The sequence below is a fragment of the Hordeum vulgare genome, chromosome 4H, assembly GCF_904849725.1.
Source record: "Hordeum vulgare subsp. vulgare chromosome 4H, MorexV3_pseudomolecules_assembly, whole genome shotgun sequence".
In the NCBI taxonomy this organism is placed as follows: Eukaryota; Viridiplantae; Streptophyta; class Magnoliopsida; order Poales; family Poaceae; genus Hordeum; species Hordeum vulgare.
The window spans coordinates 549,965,446-549,987,674 of NC_058521.1; the positions used below are offsets into that span (position 1 = coordinate 549,965,446).

Below are 22,229 nucleotides of genomic sequence, written 5' to 3' on the forward strand. Positions count from 1 at the left end.
TGTGATACAACCAGAAGGTTTTGTCGATCATGAGGACGCTAACAAGTATGCAAGCTCCAACGATCCTTCTATGGACTGGTGCCAGCATATCAGAGTTGGAATATACGCTTTGGTGATATGATCAAAGCTTTTGGATTTATACAAGGTTTATGAGAAACTTGTATTTCCAAAGAAGTGAGTGGGAGCACTATAGAACTTCTGATAAGTATATGTGGTTGACATATTGTTGATCGAAAGTAATGTAGAATTTCAGGAAAGCATAAAGGGTTGTTCGAAAGGAGTTTTTCAAAAGAAAACCTGGATAGAGCTACTTGAACATTGAGCATAAAGATCTATAGAGATAGATCAAAACGCTAAATAGAACTTTCAATGAAATGCATGCCTTGACAAGTTTTTGAAAGAGTTAAAAATAGATAAGCAAAGAAGGAGTTCTTGGCTATGTTGTAAGGTGTGAATTTGAGTAAGACTCAAAGCCTGACCACGGCAGAAGAAAGAGAAAGGACAAAGGTTGCCCCCTATGCCTTAGCCGTAGGCTCTAAAGTATGCCATGCTGTGTACCACACCTAATGTGTGCCTTGCCATGAGTCTAACAAGGGGTACAAAGAGCGATCCAAGATTGAATCAGTGAACAACGGTCAAAGTTATCCTTAGTAACTAGTGGAATAAAGAATTTTTCTCGATTATGGAGGTGATTAAAGAGTTCGTCGTAAAGGGTTACGTCGATGCAAGCTTTGACACTAATCCGAGTAACTCTGATTAGTAAACCGGATTCGTATAGTGGAGCAGTCATTTGGAATAGTTCCAAATGGCACGTAGTAGCAACATCCATAGGATGACATAGAGATTTCTAAAGCACACACGGATCTGAAAGATTCGGATCCGTTGACTAAAAACCTCTCTCACAAGCAAGACATGATCGAATCCCAGAACTGTATGGGTGTTAGATTCATTATAATCACACAGTGATGTGAACTAGATTATTGACTCTAGTGCAAGTGGGAGGCTGTTGGAAATATGCCCTAGAGGCAATAATAAATTGGTTATTATTATTTTTTCCTTGTTCATGATAATCATTTATTATCCATCCTAGGATTGTATTGATTGGACACTCAAATACATGTGTGGATACATAGACACCACACTATCACTATGAGCCTCTAGTTGACTAGCTCGTTGATCAAAGATGGTCAAGGTTTCCTGGACATAGACAAGTGTTGTCACTTGATAATGGAATCACGTCATTAGGATAATGATGTGATGGACAAGACCCAAACTATAAACGTACCATATGATCGTGTCAGTTTACTGCTACTGTTTTCTGCATGTCAATGTATTTGTTCCTATGACCATGAGATCATGCAACTCCCGGACACCGGAGGAATACCTTGTGTGTATCAAACGTCGCAACGTTACTGGGTGACTATAAAGGTGCTCTACAGGTATCTCCAAAGGTGTCTGATGGGTTGGGATGGATCAAGAGTGGGATTTGTCACTCCGTGTGACGGAAAGGTATCTCGGGGCCCACTCGATAATACAACATCACAATAAGCCTTGCAAGCAATGTGACTAAGGAGTTAGTCACGGGATCTTGTACTACGAAATGAGTAAAGAGACTTGCTGATAACGAGATTGAACTAGGTATATAGATACCGACGATCGAATCTCGGGCAAGTAACATGACCGTAGAGGTGTCTTGGTCATGTCTGCATAGTTCTCGAACCCGCAAGGTCTGCACAGTTAAGGTTCAGTGATGTTTCGGTATAGTTGAGTTATAGGTGTTGGTAACCGAAAGTTGTTCGGAGTCCCGGATGATATCCCAGACGTCACGAGGAGCTCCAGAATGGACCGGAGGTAAAGATTGATATATGGGAAGTCCTGTTTTGGTCACCGGAAAAGTTTCGGGCTCATCGGTAGTGTACCGGGAGTGCTGGGAGGGTACCGGGGACCATCGGGAGGGGTGTCACGTCCCGAGGGGCCTTATGGGTTGTGGGAGGATACAAACCAGCTCCTAGTGGGCTGACATAATCTCCCACTAAGGCCCATGAGGTTTGAGAGGCAAAAAACCAAAAGGTGGAAAAGGTGGAAAGGGTTTCCAAGTGGAAAGGAGGAATCCTACTCCTAGTAGGATTGGAGTAGGACTCATCCACCTCCAATTTCGGCCAAACCTTGAGGTTTTGAGGCTGCCTCCTCCCCTCCCTCCCTCCTATATATAATAGAGGTATTGAGGGTTTTTGAGACACGGAAAAATAGCCACGTGCTGTCCTCTCTCTCTAGATCTGTTTCTCCTCTAGTCTAGTTTCAGCGGTGCTTAGGCGAAGCCCTGCTGGAATAGCTCCACCACCACCACCACCATGCCGTCGTGCTGGAGAACTCATCTACCTCTCCACCCCTCTTGCTGGATCAATAAGGTGGGGATCTTCATCGAGCTGTACGTGTGCTGAACGCGGAGGTGTCGTCCGTACGACACTAAATCGGGATGGATCGTGATAGGATCGCGGGACGGATCGTGATGAGATCGCGGGACGGGCTGTAATTTGAATCGCGAAGATGTTCCACTACATCAACCGTGTTATATACGCTTCCGCTTAGTGATCTACAAGGGTATGTAGATTCACTCTCCCCTCTCGTAGATGATCATCACCATGGATAGGTATTGCGTGTGCGTAGGAATTTTTTTATTTCCCATGCAACGTTCCCCACCAAGTACCTCTCGGAGTAAAAGTCCCAAATTCTTATATATTCCCAAGGGCATTAATACCTCTCCTACCAAAAGGAACGAAGATCTCAAAATTATTAGGGTGCATCCCAACTTTATAAAGAATCCTATCTTTAAGTCTCCTATTGTTATTGAGGAACTTGATGTCAAAGATGACAACACTTGATCATATGCATTATGCTTAGCGAGGGGCATAAAACAATAGCCCTTGTTGGGAGGCAACCCAATTTTTGCTTTTTTACTTTCTGTCTTGGTGTGATGACATTATTATTGCCTCTGTAATGATTGTGTTTTTACGTTTAAATGAGTGTTTGTGTCAAGTAAAACCTTTGGGATGACTGGTATGCTAAGTATAATTGATATGGTGTCCAGTGCAGAATTTCTCTGATTGTACTCGAATGTTTTATTAAGCTGATTTTTTTACAAAGTATGTCAGTACAAATTACTCGGCTCGTCCTAATGTTTCAGAATTTTTAGAGTTACAGAATTATAGGTTCATTAGTGATTACCACAAACTATTCTGTTTTAGACAGATATTGTTTTTCTTGCATAGTTTGCTTGTTTTGATGATGATATGGATTGTATCGGGGTGTATAAGCCATGGAGAATTTAATACAATACCTATTATGCAATGATGAAATATGAATCAATTTACAACAGTACCTAAGTATTTGATATGTTGCTTATACTAAGGGATCTCACGAAGTTTTGTTGAGTTTTGTGTGATTGAAGTTTTCAAGTTTTGGGTGTTATCGCGATGGACAATGGAATAAGGAGAGGCAAGAGCCTAAGCTTGGGGATTAACAAGGCACCCAAGGTAATATTCTAGGAATACTCAAGCGTCTAAGCATGGGGATGCCTTGGAAGGCATCCCCTCTTTCATCTCAATCCATCGGTATGTCACTTGGAGTTGCATTTTCATTCGTCACATGATATGAGTTTTGCTTGGAGCGTCGTTTGTTTTTTATTTTTAGTTTCCCACAATCACCATTTACTGGACACACCAATTCACTACAAGAAATATGCTCATACATGACATTTTTTAAGATGTCGTTGATGAATTCGTCATAAATCTATGACGATTTTATCCGAGATTGTCGTAAACCGTTTGAGGGGATCAAATCTACATATAAATTACGACGATGTGAGTCAAAAACATCGTAACCGCATAAGATGAGATCGTCATAACTTTTACGACGATTATAAAAATGTCGTAACATGTTCTAACTATGTTGACATGTCACTCGTGGGTCCATTCTATCCCACCTCATCCATGTATTGAACTGTTTTTTATACCACTTTTCTGTTGGCTATTTTTTCATCTTACTTTTATATTGGGCTGGTATTTTATCCTCCATCTTGTTAATGGGCTGGTTTGTGGTTTGTCAAAAAAGCCCACATTTTAAGATTATAATATTTTACATAAAAACTACTAGCAAAAGGGCCCGTGCGTTGCAACGGGAGAAAAAAACCACCATCTTCAATGGCGATGACCACACTATGTTCATATCTCATCGCATGATTTTGAAATTTTGTTCACAAATGCAAGAAAATATTTCTTATTTTAATTTTATTCACAATTCACACGTTGAAACAATGTTTATATTTTTTGAAAAAATATCATGGTTGTCAAAAAACTTGGTAACTCAAAGAATTATTCTGAATTTCAAGAAACATTTTTTAAAATATACTATAATATTCCGATCCATCCTGCCAATTAATTCTTCAAAATTCACTCAGGTATATAGTCTGAAAGACTCAGAAGCATTACTGTTGAACTCCATACATTCGATCATTTGTAAACATTTTTACAAATTTGGAAACATTTTTAGAATCGACAACATTTTTTACTATTTATAAACATTTTTTTAAATTCCAAACAATATTTTATATTACGAACTGCTTTCAAGTATTTTCTTGTGAATTGGTGAATAATTCATTTTTTGAATTATCAAACTTTTTTTAATTGCATTAAAAAGACTGCTCAAAATGATGGACTTTTTTGATTCACGAATGTTTTCTCCAAAATTATTATTTTTTTAATATGCAAACATTTTTACAAAAATCCTGAACAATTTTGAATTCGCAAATATAATTTTTGAATTTTGAATTTTTTTGTTCATTTGAATTAGAAAAAATAAAAAGGAACAGATAAATGATAATTAAAAAACTAAAAAAACAGGCAAAAAAGGAAAAAAAATTCTCTCCAATTCTTATCAAAAAAGGAAAAAATTCCCTCCCGAAACTTTCCAAAATTCCACGCGCCAAACCCACACCCCCGCAGCCAAAACTTTCGCCCACCCCCGCGCCCTTTTCCTCCCTCCCTCCCGAAACAACCGCCCACCTCTCCAGTTTCCCCATTCCCCGACTCCCACCTCTCACCGGACGACGAAGACGGCCCGCGCGACGCTGGGAGTGGGGAGCGGCTCGCGACGACGGCGATGACGCGGGTATAGGTGAGCGGAGGGGCGCAGGAGGAGGCCACCGGTCTGCACCCTCCTTCTCCCCACCCGATCCAGATCCCTTCACACTCCTCCCTAGCGGCGAGATCCGGCCTCCCATGGCTTCCCTCGCGGCGAGATCCGGCCTCCGCTCCCTGGCGGCGCGTGCCAGGGCCCCCGCCCCAGCCCTGATCGGACGCCGCATATCCTCCTCAGCCTGCCTCCGCGCCGCGCCGTGCGAGATCTGAGCCCCGCGCCGCGTGGACAAGAAGGGAACGCCGTCCCTGTGAGATCCCGTCAGGCGCCCTCCTCCCCGCCGACGGGGATGGTGCGGCCGGCGGGCCTCCTCGACCCGACGACGAGGCGGCGTCCATTCCTCGATCCGCGCGCCTCACAGTCGTCTCCACCGCGGCGACCGGACCGTCATGGACTACTCGCTGGCGGCGCTGAAGCTGTTCGCCTCGCAACTGGCGGGATCCACGACGGCCCCCTCCTCCGAGGGCTCCTTCCCGACGCAGATGCTCTTCGGCATCCGCTTCCAGCGCGCCTGGATCCAGGTCCCGCCCTCTCTCCCGGTCCTTTCCTTTCCTTTCCTTTGCTCTGCACTGACGGCTTGCTGCAGCAGGCAGGGCGTGGTGGTGCACGCGGACTATAGCGTCGGCGACGGGAGGCTGTTCGTGGATGACGGCTCCTGCGTCACCGAGCTCATGCTCCGGCCCGAGGATGCCAAGGGCCAGCCCTGGTGCCCAGGTTCTCCCAGCTTCCCATGGCCCCAGTCACCACCTCCATGGTGGAATTGATTGATCTTTGCTCTCAATGTATGTATCCTTTAGGAAGAACTCCTGCAACACACATGGATTTTAAGTTAGAAGACTGGAATCTGCTCATTGTAGGTAAACCAAACGAAATTGTTCTCTTGCACGAAATACATAGGGAAAAAAAGGCATCCACTCCAACACTAAGGAAGCATTACTGGTCAAATTAACTAGTGCCTACTAAAACATTATAGACTATATTGGTTATTGTCACACCTATTCTTGCAGTGGACTGTATGCCTACTTTTGTTTGAGAGTTGGGAACCTTACTTCAAGAATGTTGTGGATCAGCAAAAATATAGTTCAAATGTTCAATATGTGTCTACCTGAAGCATATTTTCTATCTGCTTTTTCTAATTTCTACATATGAAGCAGTTTTAGTTCGAAGGGGATAATGTCGCTATATGCAGGAGGATTGTGGCATTAGGGATATCGTGATTCACGCTGACAGTAACTGAAAAAAGATGTATGATTGCACTAGTCCCGAGCTTGCCACTATTTATTTGTTTTCTTGCACTGATATAGGAGATCAATGGTTGAACCTGTTACAACCTTGCTTACTGCATCTGAGGAGTGTGTGATCTTCCCTTCACTCTTAACAATGAACAAGACACTACTGTAGTACTATTGGTAATCTTTCTATTAGACGAATATGAATGCTGTCATTGTAGGTAATTGTCATGATACATTACATGATGGGACACACACGCGCACACTCCTTTCGGTGTACAGTCAAAGACGACTTGGGAGTAATACTTTTGTTGTTTCCCTTTCATAGAAATCTACAAGTAGGTGGAGCTAAAGTTTGGACTTTGAACAAGGTTACTGACTGTTTCATTATATAGCATGGCCATATAGTTTTTCCTTGTATTTTTTCCAAGAGAAAACAGCAAGAAGCTGTGGCAAAAAGTGTATTCATCTTATCTCAAGAAACTAGGATGAAGCGTCACCGACTCAAGTATTTTGGGAGAGGATAGGATAAAGACGCGACATGATGTGGCTGTCATTTCAATACTCCTTTTACATACAGTGGTTATGTTTGAGCCAGTGTATTTGTCCCGCTACGCCGCTAACTCGTCTTGCCGATGCACAAATTGTTTGCAATTCCTCTCCTTGGGGGGTTTTGCCGGTTTGGCACCATAAAAAGCAGGACAATTGTAGTGCAGAAAAGATTAATAAGATGACTCTGTCTGTTATGGTGTAGAAAAAAAAACTGGTAGAGGATCCTTTCTTCTCATGAACTCAGTAGTAGAGGAATTGTAGGAAATACTTATTCGCTATTTACATCATTGCGGTAATGTATTATTTTGGTACAGAGGTAGTATTTTGGAGACTGATTGATGAATTTTACTTGAACTTCTCTTTCAAACAAATTGAATATTATTTCCAAAGTGAGTACTGCTGAGCCTCTACTTAAATGTAAGTGTTCACTAGCCCCCCACGGAAGGAATGTGGTATTTTTTTGAAGATTAATGATTAAAAACGAGTTTTACCTTAAAGTTAAGGTCCTTCTAGATTAGCAAAGTTGCATTAATGTAGTGGCACAATTTTTTCTATTGAATTATTGAGTTTAACTGCTTGTACTACAACTGATTGCTCACTTTGAAACATTGCCGCACAGATTTTCACTTTCCGTGAGATTGCTGCCGCCACTAAGAACTTCAGACAAGATTGCATGTTGGGTGAGGGAGGTTTCGGTCGTGTATATAAAGCTCGCCTAGAGAATGGCCAGGTTTCCTGCTGCTGTTTCGCGTCGGGCTCTAATTCGGTTTGCTGCTGCTGTTTATTTCTGGTGGTGTAGGCTCACGATGAAGAAGAGCAAGGCCGAGAAGGACCCCAACAAGCCCAAGCGCCCCCGAGCGCCTTCTTCGTCTTCATGTTAGTTCCCAGGCTTGGCTCGTCGTTGTTCATGGTTCGATTCGCCTTGTTTTCCTGTGGTATGTTGTGGCGTCGCATCCTGATCGAGGATTTGGTCTTTGTTTCGCAGGGACACATTCAGGAAGGAGTACACGGAGAAGCACCCCAACGTCAAGCAGGTCTTCGTGGTAAGCGTCTTGGTTCCCCTCCGCGCCTCTGTCTCCTGCTGTTCGTTCGAACTGGTGCTGCTGTGATGGCTGTCCTTGTGAATTATGTGTCTTTAACTGACTCCTGTCTTAGATTATAATTGTCCATCTTGTCATCACCAATTCCTACCTGCAGACTCACACTAAAATGTATCTCCTGATGCAGTACTAGATACTGCTGTTTAATTGCTTATTCTTGGATACAGTTTTCCTCTGCACCAACATCGCTTCAGATTTGGTTTGTCGAAACAGTCGTTCATATGCATTACTGAATTATGCATGCAGGAGCCAGGAGTCGCTGAAGCTGAATTTTCTGTATACGACATGAGTCATAAGTTTAAGACAGTCTTTGGAATGCGCAAACCAGCTCCTCCTATTCTACGCAGACAAATTTGAGAAGACAGGGTTTACAGGAGGGCTTAACTACTACAGATGCATGGACTTGTACGTCACCAACAACCCATTCTCACTGTCTTGGTTTTACAATTAACTGCTTTATTTACTGTTGTTAGCCCGGAAAATTATTTCATTTCAATTATTCACTGATGATATAATCTGTACTGCATAACTTGATGCTTTTGAGTTATCAGATGAGGGGAACACATTTCCTGGAACAATCTAGATAGTTTGAAGTTTAATTTTCAGCTTCTGTGACCTGTTTAGGTTGGACTAATTATACTCCATCGTTTATATCTCAGGATTTTTGACATCATCTTAAGGATGAATACAAAAAATTTTATTTGTAACATTTTTGATATTTATTTCCTTTTGATTGATTCATGTGCAGTGTAATGTTCTTGTAGGATGACAAGTTGTCGCATCTCAAGCATGCCTCATGGGAAAGCGGAATGAAGTCCATTATACTATTCTTGTGTAAAAATGTATTCATGAGATGACTTATTATGTTATGTAAACCTGGGATATGTATTTTGTGATGTTATATGATGGACGCTTTTAATTCGACTTGGAGTTTTCTTGATTTGAATGTGAAATAGTATTGGATTTAATACTGGACAAATAATTGGGTTGAAAAGGCCCAACAAATAGAAATGAAACCAAGTTCCGGAACAAAAAGTTGCTGAATTCAAAAATGAAAAAAAGGCCAAAACTGAAATTGGACCAAATGTATTTGGGCACTAAAAGGCCAGTGTCCAAATTAGAATGATAAAAAAAATTCAAAACGAAAACTAAAGTGGCTGAAAATAGGCCAAGGCCCAAAAGAAGCCCAATAAGAATAGCCCAAAAAAAAATAAAACGAGCCCATGTGATCAATTGAAATGGGTTGGGCTGATTTCAGCCATGACGTTTTGATTTCGTCGTAATTTTGCAACGTAGAACTGCCACGTAGGACTGGGTTTGATTGTCAGTGATGATTTAGGATCGCCGTAAAGGTTACGACAATCCAGGAATCGTCGTAAAGTTACGACGATTTTGACCAAAACGTCGTTGCTGTTCATTTCTGACGCTCCGTTTTCGACGCTTGGTTTTTCGTCGTGCGATCGTCGTAAATGAAAAACCGTGATGATGTTGCGACGAAAAAATAGCGTCGTGTACTAGCATATTCCTTGTAGTGCAACCTGAGAGAGACAAACATTTATCATGATTTGTTAGTTATATCTTGCAAGGCATGTGGATTTTAAGCTTAGCAGTTACTCTAGTACTTCACTTATACTTTTTGGGCACGGTGGCGTGTAGATTTTATAGAAATATTTGCACTATCGTTCTTCACTTATAGTTGTTTGAGAGTTAATAAATAATATCGGTAATTTGCATGGGTCATAAAGCTAGTTCAAAAATAATAAGTATTCAACGAATGATAATCAAAACCATCATGTAGCACATAAAGAGAAATTGTGTGTTAATGATATTGATGTGGTAATATGAAAAAGTGTGATTGCATCATTGTTGATTCATAGAAGTATCAGTATTAAGAGCTGTTAATTCCTTGTTTCTCTGAATATTAAAAAGGCATGGCGGGGATGTATGAGCATTTCTATTACTCGTTGAAATCCTAGTATTGTTTTGAGTCGGAGTCGCGCAATGGTTTACTCCTCCCAATCCTCTCCCTCGGGGCATGCGGGTAGTGCTTTGATTTGTTATGAAACTAATAAAACTTTGCAATAAGTATATGAGTTCTTCATGACTAATTTGAAACCATAGACATACACAATCTCACCTCCTCATATTTTGCTAGCTTAGTCGGTACCGTGCATTGTCCATTCTCACCTTGAGGATTCATGCGAACTTCGGCGGTGCATCCAAACCCCGTGGCATGATATACTCCGCCACACATAAACCTTCCTATATATTCCTCAAAACAACCATCATACCTACCTATCATGGCATTTCCATAGCCATTCCGAGATATATTGCCATGCAAATTCCATCGTTACATCATATGACTAGTTCATTCATCATCATATGATTTGCATGATCATATAGAGCCGACATAGCATTTGTGGCAAAGCCACCACTCATTATATTGCTGATATATGTCACGCTAGATCATTGCACATCCTGGTACACTGCTAGAGGAATTCATATTGAGTCATAGTTCTTCATATCGAGCTTTCATGATTGTAAGTAAATAAAAGTGTGATGATCATCATTATTAGAGCATTGTCCCACTAAGGAAAGGATGATGGAGACTATGATTCCCCCACCAGCCGGGAAGAGACTTCAGACGAAAAAAACGAGGGAGGCCAAATGAACCTACCATATAAAAATGAATAACAATAAAATGAATGGGAGAAAAGAGAGAAGGGACTTTGCTACCATCCTCTACCACACTTCTGCCTCAAAGTGGCACCATGTTCCTCATATAGAGAGTCTCATGCTATGTCATTTTCATATGCTAGTGGGAATCATATTATTATTATTATTATTATTATTATTATTATTATTATAAACTTGGCTTGCATGTTCCTGATGACGGGCTTCCTCAAATGCCCGAGGTCTTCATGAGCAAGCAAGTTGGATGTGTTGCGGAACGTCGCATGGGAAACAAAATTTTCCTACGAGCACGAAGACCTATCATGGTGATGTCCATCTATGAGAGGGGATGAGTGATCTACGTACCCTTGTAGATCGTACAGAAGAAGCGTTTAGAGAACGCGGTTGATGTAGTGGAACGTCCTCACGTCCCTCGATCCGCCCCGCGAACAATCCCGCGATCAGTCCCACGATCTAGTACCGAACGGACGGCACCTCCGCGTTCAGCACACGTACAGCTCGACGATGATCTCGGCCTTCTTGATCCAGCAAGAGAGACGGAGAGGTAGAAGAGTTCTCCGGCAGCGTGACGGCGCTCCGGAGGTTGGTGATGACCTTGTTTCAGCAGGGCTCCGCCCGAGCTCCGCAGAAACGCGATCTAGAGGAAAAACCGTGGAGGTATGTGGTCGGGCTGCCGTGGAAAAGTCGTCTCAAATCAGCCCTAAAACCTCCGTATATATAGGTGGGAGGGAGGGGGCCTTGCCTTGGGGTCCAAGGACCCTCAAGGAGTCGGCCGAGCCAAGGGGGAGGACTCTCCCCCCCCCAAACCGAGTTGGACTAGGTTTGGTGGGAGGGAGTCCCCCTCCCTTCCCACCTCCCTTTTTTTTCCTCTTTTTCGTTTGATTTCTTATCCTTGGCGCATAGGCCCCTTTTGGGCTGTCCCACCAGCCCACTAAGGGCTGGTGCGCCACCCTTATGGCCTATGGGCTTCCCCGGGGTGGGTTGCCCCCCCCCCCCCCGGTGAACTCCCGGAACCCATTCGTCATTCCCAGTACATTCCCGGTAACTCCGAAAACCTTCCGGTAATCAAATGAGATCATCCTATATATCAATCTTCGTTTCCGGACCTTTCCGGAAACCCTCGTGACGTCCGTGATCTCATCCGGGACTCCGAACAACATTCGGTAACTAACCATATAACTCAAATACGCATAAAACAACGTCGAACCTTAAGTGTGCAGACCCTGCGGGTTCGAGAACTATGTAGACATGACCCGAGAGACTCCTCGGTCAATATCCAATAGCGGGACCTAGATGCCCATATTGGATCCTACATATTCTACGAAGATCTTATCGTTTGAACCTCAGTGCCAAGGATTCGTATAATCCCGTATGTCATTCCCTTTGTCCTTCGGTATGTTACTTGCCCGAGATTCGATCGTCAGTATCTGCATACCTATTTCAATCTCGTTTATCGGCAAGTCTATTTACTCGTTCCGTAATACAAGATCCCGCAACTTACACTAAGTTACATTGCTTGCAAGGCTTGTGTGTGATGTTGTATTACCGAGTGGGCCCCGAGATACCTCTCCGTCACACGGAGTGACAAATCCCAGTCTTGATCCATACTAACTCAACTAACACCTTCGGAGATACCTGTAGAGCATCTTTATAGTCACCCAGTTACGTTGCGACGTTTGATACACACAAAGCATTCCTCCGGTGTCAGTGAGTTATATGATCTCACGGTCATAGGAATAAATACTTGACACGCAGAAAACAGTAGCAACAAAATGACATGATCAACATGCTACGTCTATTAGTTTGGGTCTAATCCATCACGTGATTCTCCCAATGACGTGATCCAGTTATCAAGCAACAACACCTTGTTCATAATCAGAAGACACTGACTATCATTGATCAACTGGCTAGCCAACTAGAGGCATGCTAGGGACGGTGTTTTGTCTATGTATCCACACATGTAAATGAGTCTTCATTCAATACAATTATAGCATGGATAATAAACTATTATCTTGATACAGGAATTATAATAATAACTATATATATTTATTATTGCCTCTAGGGCATAATTCCAACAGTCTCCCACTTGCACTAGAGTCAATAATCTAGCCCTCACATCACCATGTGAATTACATTGTAATAAATCTAACACCCATACAGTTCTGGTGTCGATCATGTTTTGGCCGTGGAAGAGGTTTAGTCAGCGGGTCTGCTACATTCAGATCCGTGTGCACTTTGCATATATTTACGTCCTCTTCCTCGACGTTGTCGCGGATGAGGTTGAAGCGTCGTTTGATGTGTCTGGTCTTCTTGTGAAAACGTGGTTCCTTTGCTAAGGCAATGGCACCTGTGTTGTCACAGAACAAGGTTATTCGATCCAGTGCACTTGGCACCACTCCAAGATCCGTCATGAACTGCTTCATCCAGACACCCTCCTTAGCCGCCTCCGAGGCAGCCATGTACTCCGCTTCACATGTAGAATCTGCTACGACGCTTTGCTTGGAACTGCACCAGCTTACTGCACCCCCATTAAGAATAAATACGTATCCGGTTTGCGACTTGGAGTCGTCCGGATCTGTGTCAAAGCTTGCATCGACGTAACCTTTTACGGCGAGCTCTTCGTCACCTCCATACACGAGAAACATCTCTTTAGTCCTTTTCAGGTACTTCAGGATATTCTTGACCGCTGTCCAGTGATCCACTCCTGGATTACTCTGGAACCTACCTGCCATACTTATGGCCAGGCTAACATCCGGTCTAGTGCATAGCATCGCATACATGATAGAACCTATGGCTGAAGCATAGGGGACGGAGCGCATATGCTCTCTATCTTCATCAGTTGCTGGGCACTGAGTCTTACTCAATCTCGTACCTTGTAAAACTGGCAAGAACCCTTTCTTGGACTGTTCCATTTTGAACCTCTTCAAAACTTTATCAAGGTATGTGCTTTGTGAAAGTCCTATCACACGTTTTGATCTATCCCTATAGATCTTAATGCCTAGAATGTAAGCAGCTTCTCCTAGGTCCTTCATAGAGAAACTTTTATTCAAGTAACCTTTTATGCTCTCCAAAAGCTCCATGTTGTTTCCAATCAGTAATATGTCATCCACATATAATATTAGAAACGCCACAGAGCTCCCACTCACTTTCTTGTAAATACAAGATTCTCCAACCACTTGTATAAACCCAAATGCTTTGATCACCTCATCAAAGCGTTTGTTCCAACTCCGAGATGCTTGCACCAGTCCATAAATGGATCGCTGGAGCTTGCACACCTTGTCAGCATTTTTAGGATCGACAAAACCTTCGGGTTGCATCATATACAACTCTTCCTTAAGGAAACCGTTAAGGAACGCCGTTTTGACATCCATCTGCCAGATTTCATAATCGAAAAATGCAGCTATTGCTAACATGATTCTCACGGACTTAAGCATCGCTACGGGTGAGAAAGTCTCATCGTAGTCAACTCCTGGAACTTGTGGAAAACCCTTTGCCACAAGTCGAGCTTTATAAATGGTCACATTACCGTCAGCGTCCGTCTTCTTCTTCAAGATACATTTGTTCTGAATAGCCTTGCGGCCCTCAGGTAGTATCTCCAAAGTCCACACTTTGTTCTCATACATGGATCCTATCTCGGATTTCATGGCTTCTAGCCATTTGTTGGAATCTGGGCCCACCATTGCTTCTTCATAATTTGCAGGTTCATTGTTGTCTAACAACATGATTGATAAGACGGGATTACCGTACCACTCTGGAGCAGCGCGTGATCTCGTCGACCTGCGTGATTAAACAGAAACTTGAACTGGAGTTTCATGATCATCATCATTAACTTCCTCCTCAACCGGCGTCGCAACGACAGAGGTTTCCCCTTGCCCTGCGCCACCATCCAGAGGGATGAGAGGTTCGACAACCTCGTCAAGTTCTATCTTCCTCCCACTCAATTCTCTCGAGAGAAACTCCTTCTCGAGAAAAGCTCCGTTTTTAGCAAAAAACACTTTGCCCTCGGATTTGAGATAGAAGGTGTACCCAACTGTCTCTTTTGGGTAACCTATGAAGAAGCACCTTTCCGCTTTGGGTTCCAGCTTTTCAGGCTGAAGCTTTTTGACATAAGCATCACATCCCCAAACTTTAAGAAACGACAACTTTGGCCTTTTGCCATACCACAGTTCGTATGGTGTCGTCTCAACGGATTTTGATGGTGCCCTATTTAAAGTGAATGCAGCTGTTTCTAATGCATAACCCCAAAATGATAACGGCAAATCAGTAAGAGACATCATAGATCGCACCATCTCTAACAAAGTACGATTATGATGTTCGGACACACCATTACGCTGTGGTGTTCCAGGCGGTGTTAACTGCGAAACAATTCCACATTGTCTTAAGTGAGCACTAAACTCGAAACTCAGATATTCACCCCCACGATCAGACCGTAGGAACTTGATCTTCTTGTTACGATGATTTTCCACTTCACTCTGAAATTGCTTGAACTTTTCAAATGTTTCAGACTTGTGCTTCATCAAGTAGACATAACCATATCTACTTAAATCGTCAGTGAAGGTGAGAAAATAACGATATCCGCCGCGTGCCTCTACGCTCATCGGACCACACACATCGGTATGTACGATTTCCAACAAGTCACTTGCACGCTCCATTGTTCCGGAGAACGGAGTTATAGTCATCTTGCCCATGAGGCATGGTTCGCACGTGTCAAGTGAATCAAAGTCAAGTGACTCCAAAAGTCCATCAACATGGAGTTTCTTCATGCGCTTTACACCAATATGACCCAAGCGGCAGTGCCACAAAAATATGGCGCTATCATTGTTTACTCTAACTCTTTTGGTCTCAATGTTATGTATCTGTGTATCGCTATCAAGATTCAATATGAACAATCCTCTCACATTCGGTGCATGACCATAAAAGATGTTACTCATAGAAATAGAACAACCATTATTCTCAGACTTAAAAGAGTAACCGTCTCGCAATAAACAAGATCCAGATATAATGTTCATGCTCAACACATGCACTAAATAACAATGATTTAAGTTCATCACTAATCTCGATGGTAGCTGAAGTGACACTGTGCCGACGGCGATTGCATCAACCTTGGAACCATTTCCTACGCGCATCGTCACTTCGTCTTTCGCCAGCCTTCGTCTATTCCGCAGTTCCTGCTTCGAGTTGCAAATGTGAGCAACAGAACCGGTATTGAATACCCACGCACTACTACGAGAACCGGTTAAGTACACATCAATAACATGTATATCAAATATACCTGATTTTTCTTTGCCCGCCTTCTTATCTGCCAGATACTTGGGGCAATTGCGCTTCCAGTGACCCATACCCTTGCAATAGAAGCACTCTGTTTCAGGCTTAGGTCCAGCCTTGGGTTTCTTCGGTGGATTGGCAACAGGCTTGCCGCTCTTCTTCGAATTGCCCTTCTTGCCTTTGCCGTTTCTCTTGAAACTAGTGGTCTTGCTCACCATCAACACTTGATGCTCTTTACGGAGTTCAGACTCTGCGACTTTCAGCATCGCAAACAACTCGCCGGGAGACTTGTTCATCCCTTGCATGTTGTAGTTCAACACAAAGCCTTTATAGCTTGGCGGCAGTGATTGAAGGATTCTGTCAGTGATAGCTTCTTGCGGGAGTTCAATCCCCAGTTCAGCTAGACGGTTTGAGTACCCAGACATTTTGAGCACATGTTTACTGACAGACGAGTTTTCCTCCATCTTGCAAGCATAGAATTTATCGGAGGTCTCATACCTCTCGATCCGGGCGTTCTTCTGAAAGATAAACTTCAACTCCTGGAACATCTCAAATGCTCCATGACGCTCAAAGCGACGTTGAAGTCCCGGTTCTAAGCCATACAAGACTGCACATTGAACTATTGAGTAGTCCTCCTTACGTGCTAACCAAGCGTTCTTAACATCCTGATCAGCCGTAGCGGGTGGTTCATCTCCTAGCGCAGCATTAAGGACATAATCCTTCTTCCCAGCTTGTAAGATTAGCTTAAGATTACGAGCCCAGTCTACAAAGTTGCTTCCATCATCTTTCAACTTAGCTTTCTCTAGGAACGTATTAAAATTCAGGATGACTGTCGCGCAAGCCATGATCTACAACACAAATATATTCAAAGTGGACTTAGACTATGTTCAAGATAATTAGAGTTCAACTTAATCAAATTATATGCTAAACTCCCACTCAAAAAGTACATCTCTCTAGTCATTTGAGTGGTTCATGATCCACTTACACTATCCCAAGTCCGATCATCACGTGAGTTGGGTATAGTTTCAGTGGTAAGCATCCCTATGCTAATCATATCAACTATATGATTCACGCTCGACCTTTCGGTCTCATGTGTTCCGAGGCCATGTGTGCACATGCTAGGCTCGTCAAGCTTAACCCGAGTGTTCCGCGTGCGCAACTGTTTTGCACCCGTTGTATGTGAACGTTGAGTCTATCACACCCGATCATCACGTGGTGTCTCGAAACGACGAACTGTAGTAACGGTGCACAGTCGGGGAGAACACAATTTCGTCTTGAAATTTTAGTGAGAGATCACCTCATAATGCTACCGTCGTTCTAAGCAAAATAAGGTGCATAAAAGGATTAACATCACATGCAATTCATAAGTGACATGATATGGCCATCATCACGTGCTTCTTGATCTCCATCACCAAAGCACCGGCACGATCTTCTTGTCACCGGCGCCACACCATGATCATCCATCAACGTGTTGCCATCGGGGTTGTCTTGCTACTTATGCTATTACTACTAAAGCTACATCCTAGCAAAATAGTAAACGCATCTGCAAGCACAAACGTTAGTATAAAGACAACCCTATGGCTCCTGCCGGTTGCCGTACCATCGACATGCAAGTCGATATTTCTATTACAACATGATCATCTCATACATCCAATATATCACATCACATCGTTGGCCATATCACATCACAATCATACCCTGCAAAAACAAGTTAGACGTCCTCTAATTTTGTTGTTGCATGTTTTACGTGGTGACCAAGGGTATCTAGTAGGATCGCATCTTACTTACGCAAACACCACAACGGAGATATATGAGTTGCTATTTAACCTCATCCAAGGACCTCCTCGGTCAAATCCGATTCAACTAAAGTTGAAGAAACCGTCACTTGCCAGTCATCTTTGAGCAAAGGGGGTTACTCGTAACGATGAAACCAGTCTCTCGTAAGCGTACGAGTAATGTCAGTCCAAGCCGTTTCAATCCAACAATACCGCGGAATCAAGAAAAGACTAAGGAGGGCAGCAAAGCGCACATCACCGCCCACAAAACCTTTTGTGTTCTACTCGAGAAGACATCTACGCATGAACCTAGCTCATGATGCCACTGTTGGGGAACGTCGCATGGGAAACAAAATTTTCCTACGCGCACGAAGACCTATCATGGTGATGTCCATCTACGAGAGGGGATGAGTGATCTACGTACCCTTGTAGATCGTACAGCAGAAGTGTTTAGAGAACGCGGTTGATGTAGTGGAACGTCCTCACGTCCCTCGATCCGCCCCGCGAACAATCCCGCGATCAGTCCCACGATCTAGTACCGAACGGACGGCACCTCCGCGTTCAGCACACGTACAACTCGACGATGATCTCGGCCTTCTTGATCCAGCAAGAGAGACGGAGAGGTAGAAGAGTTCTCCGGCAGCGTGACGGCGCTCCGGAGGTTGGTGATGATCTTGTTTCAGCAGGGCTCCGCAGAAACGCGATCTAGAGGAAAAACCGTGGAGGTATGTGGTCGGGCTGCCGTGGAAAAGTCGTCTCAAATCAGCCCTAAAACCTCCGTATATATAGGTGGGAGGGAGGGGGGCCTTGCCTTGGGGTCCAAGGACCCTCAAGGAGTCGGCCGAGCCAAGGGGGAGGACTCTCCCCCCCCCAAACCGAGTTGGACTAGGTTTGGTGGGAGGGAGTCCCCCTCCCTTCCCACCTCCTCCCTTTTTTTTCCTCTTTTTCGTTTGATTTCTTATCCTTAGCACATAGGCCCCTTTTGGGCTGTCCCACCAGCCCACTAAGGGCTGGTGCGCCACCCTTATGGCCTATGGGCTTCCCCGGGGTGGGTTGCCCCCCCGGTGAACTCCCGGAACCCATTCGCCATTCCCGGTACATTCCCGGTAACTCCGAAAACCTTCCGGTTATCAAATGAGGTCATCCTATATATCAATCTTCGTTTCCGGACCATTCCGGAAACCCTCGTGACGTCCGTGATCTCATCCGGGACTCCGAACAACATTCGGTAACCAACCATATAACTCAAATACGCATAAAACAACGTCGAACCTTAAGTGTGCAGACCCTGCGGGTTCGAGAACTATGTAGACATGACCCGAGAGACTCCTCGGTCAATATCCAATAGCGGGACCTGGATGCCCATATTGGATCCTACATATTCTACGAAGATCTTATCGTTTGAACCTCAGTGCCAAGGATTCGTATAATCCCGTATGTCATTCCCTTTGTCCTTCGGTATGTTACTTGCCCGAGATTCGATCGTCAGTACCCGCATACCTATTTCAATCTCGTTTATCGGCAAGTCTCTTTACTCGTTCCGTAATACAAGATCCCGCAACTTACACTAAGTTACATTGCTTGCAAGGCTTGTGTGTGATGTTGTATTACCGAGTGGGCCCCGAGATACCTCTCCGTCACACGGAGTGACAAATCCCAGTCTTGATCCATACTAACTCAACTAACACCTTCGGAGATACCTATAGAGCATCTTTATAGTCACCCAGTTACGTTGCGACGTTTGATACACACAAAGCATTCCTCCGGTGTCAGTGAGTTATATGATCTCACGGTCATAGGAATAAATACTTGACACGCAGAAAACAGTAGCAACAAAATGACACGATCAACATGCTACGTCTATTAGTTTGGGTCTAGTCCATCACGTGATTCTCCCAATGACGTGATCCAGTTATCAAGCAACAACACCTTGTTCATAATCAAAAGACACTGACTATCATTGATCAACTAGCTAGCCAACTAGAGGCATGCTAGGGACGGTGTTTTGTCTATGTATCCACACATGTAAATGAGTCTTCATTCAATACAATTATAGCATGGATAATAAACTATTATCTTGATACAGGAATTATAATAATAACTATATATATTTATTATTGCCTCTAGGGCATAATTCCAACAGGATGCACACCCCACTTAGCTTCATTTTAGCTTTCATACACTTATAACTCTAGTGCATCATTTGCATGGCAATACCTACTCCTTGCATTAACATCTACCGATGGGCATGTCAATAGCCCGTTGGTATGCCTACTTGATATGAGACTATCTTCTCCACTTTTACCGCTTTGATATCTACCACCATATTCTATTCCACCCTTATCTATGTCCATGGCTCACGCTCATGTAGTGTGTGAAGAATAAAAATTTGATTCACTTTGAAAAAGTATTATCCAATTGCCTGACTTTGACATTGTGGTGCTTGAAATTTTTATTAATGTGGTGAAGATGGATCCATGCTTTGCGAATATGAAAGATGAATGGGGTTAAACATTCTTTTAGGATCGTATACTTTGAAAGATTGATGATTTTATTGCGCGTGCTCATAATTATTACCATGTTGATGTTTGTTAATTCACTGTTTCTTAATGAGCATAAATGCAAAAATATTACATATTTGGTAGCATGTCACATCAAAATTTCCGTTTTTACCATTTACCCACTCGAGGATGAGCACGAATTAAGCTTGAGGATGCTTGATATGTCTCCAATGTATCTATAATTTTTTATTATCCCATGCTATTATATTATCATCCAATGACACTTTTGGGTCATAAGTCACCAATTTATATTATTTTTGAGCACTAACCTATTAAACCAATGGCCATGTCCAGATGTTGTTTTCTGTTTGTTTTTTGTTTTCCAGGTTTTCAGTACGAAACGAATTCCAATTGCCATGAAACTTTTTTATGGTTTTCTATGGATCAAAATAAGACTTGGAAGTTTTGGGAGGAGACTTGGATCACATGTGGGAGCCATATGCTAAGAGGGCGAGGCCAGGGGGTGGCCGCGCCCTGATGGCTTGTCCCTCCCTGGTGGCCCCTTTTGCCCCGTTCTGTGAACTATAAATTCACATATATTCCATATACCCTAAAAATAATTGTCAAACACTTTTTACGCTGCCACAAGTCTTTGTTCCAAGACAATCACATCTGAAGCTCCGTTCCGGTACCCTGCCGGAGTGGGAATCAATCACGGAGGGCCTCTTCATCAACCTTGCCGCCCTCATGGTGATGTGTGAGTAGTTCGACGCAAGCCTACAGGTCCGCAGTTAGTATCTAGATTGCTATCTCTCTCCACTCATCTTCAATACAATGATCATCACATCTTCTCTCTGATCTATGCGATGTAATTCTTTTGTATGGTGTGTTTGTTTGGATCCGATGAATTGTGGGTTTGTGTTCAGATTATTCATGAAAAATATTTGAATCTTCTCTGAGTTTTATGATTCTTATTTGCATGATCATCATAGCTTCGTAGTTCGCTCCGATTCATTGAATTGTTTTGGCCAAGTAGTTTGGTATTTCTTCAATGAGAGGGGTCATTGTAGTGGGTTCAACCTGGCGAGTTTCTATATCCTAGTGATATAAGGAGACAAGCTGCGTCTTTATGTTGCTGCCACTAAGGATAAAATGATGGGATTTATTCATATTGATTGAGTTTACTTTGTCTACATCATGTCATCGTTCTCCAAGCGTTACTATGTTTTACTTAATACTCTTGATGCATGTTGGATACCGGTCGATGGGTGGAGTAATTGTAGTAGGTGCAAGCAGGAGTCGGCCTATTTTTTATGGACGTGATGCCTATATACACATGATCATTGCCGTGAAAATCGCATAATCATCCACTGTTCTGTCAATTGCCCAATAGTAATTTGTTTACCCACCATATGTTGCTTTCATGAGAGATGCCACTAGAGAATACTATGGCCCCCGGGTCTATTCACTTATATATTGAGAGATGCCACTAGAGAAAACTTATATTTCCCTCGCTGTTATTGTTTTTCTTTTATTTTATTTTACAAGTTATAATTATCTACACACCTCATTTGCTTGAAAATAACGAGACCAAGGGGATTGACAACCCTCTTGCCCGCGTAGGGTGCAAGTTGTTTGCTCTTTTGTGTGCAGTCACTGAAGACAGTTGATGATTGACATTACTATCGAGGGAAATACTTACCCGCATTGTGCCGCGATTATCCATTCCTCTTCACGGAAAACCCAACGCAGATCACAAGTATCACACAACACGTTGCCGGTTCTAGCATGCAGTGTGGGGAGCTTGCAACACGACTCATCGCTGGCACCTTGCACGGACATGGAAGTCATGCGGTTCCGGCAACCTCTTGGATTCCCTATGCGTGGTTGTGGAGGAGTTCACAACAGCGATGGCACACG

General features: G+C 43.2%; 1 protein-coding gene across 1 annotated transcript; it reads left to right on the plus strand.

The window, feature by feature from the left end:
- The first annotated feature begins 5,579 nt into the window (after positions 1 to 5,579).
- On the plus strand, positions 5,580 to 11,841 carry LOC123446933. The gene is made up of 4 exons (XM_045123478.1): positions 5,580 to 5,714; positions 5,787 to 5,907; positions 9,661 to 9,683; positions 11,800 to 11,841. The coding sequence occupies exons 1-4, from the start codon at positions 5,583 to 5,585 to the stop codon at positions 11,839 to 11,841; spliced, it is 318 nt and encodes a 105-aa protein (XP_044979413.1). The 5' UTR covers positions 5,580 to 5,582.
- The last annotated feature ends 10,388 nt before the right edge of the window (positions 11,842 to 22,229 follow it).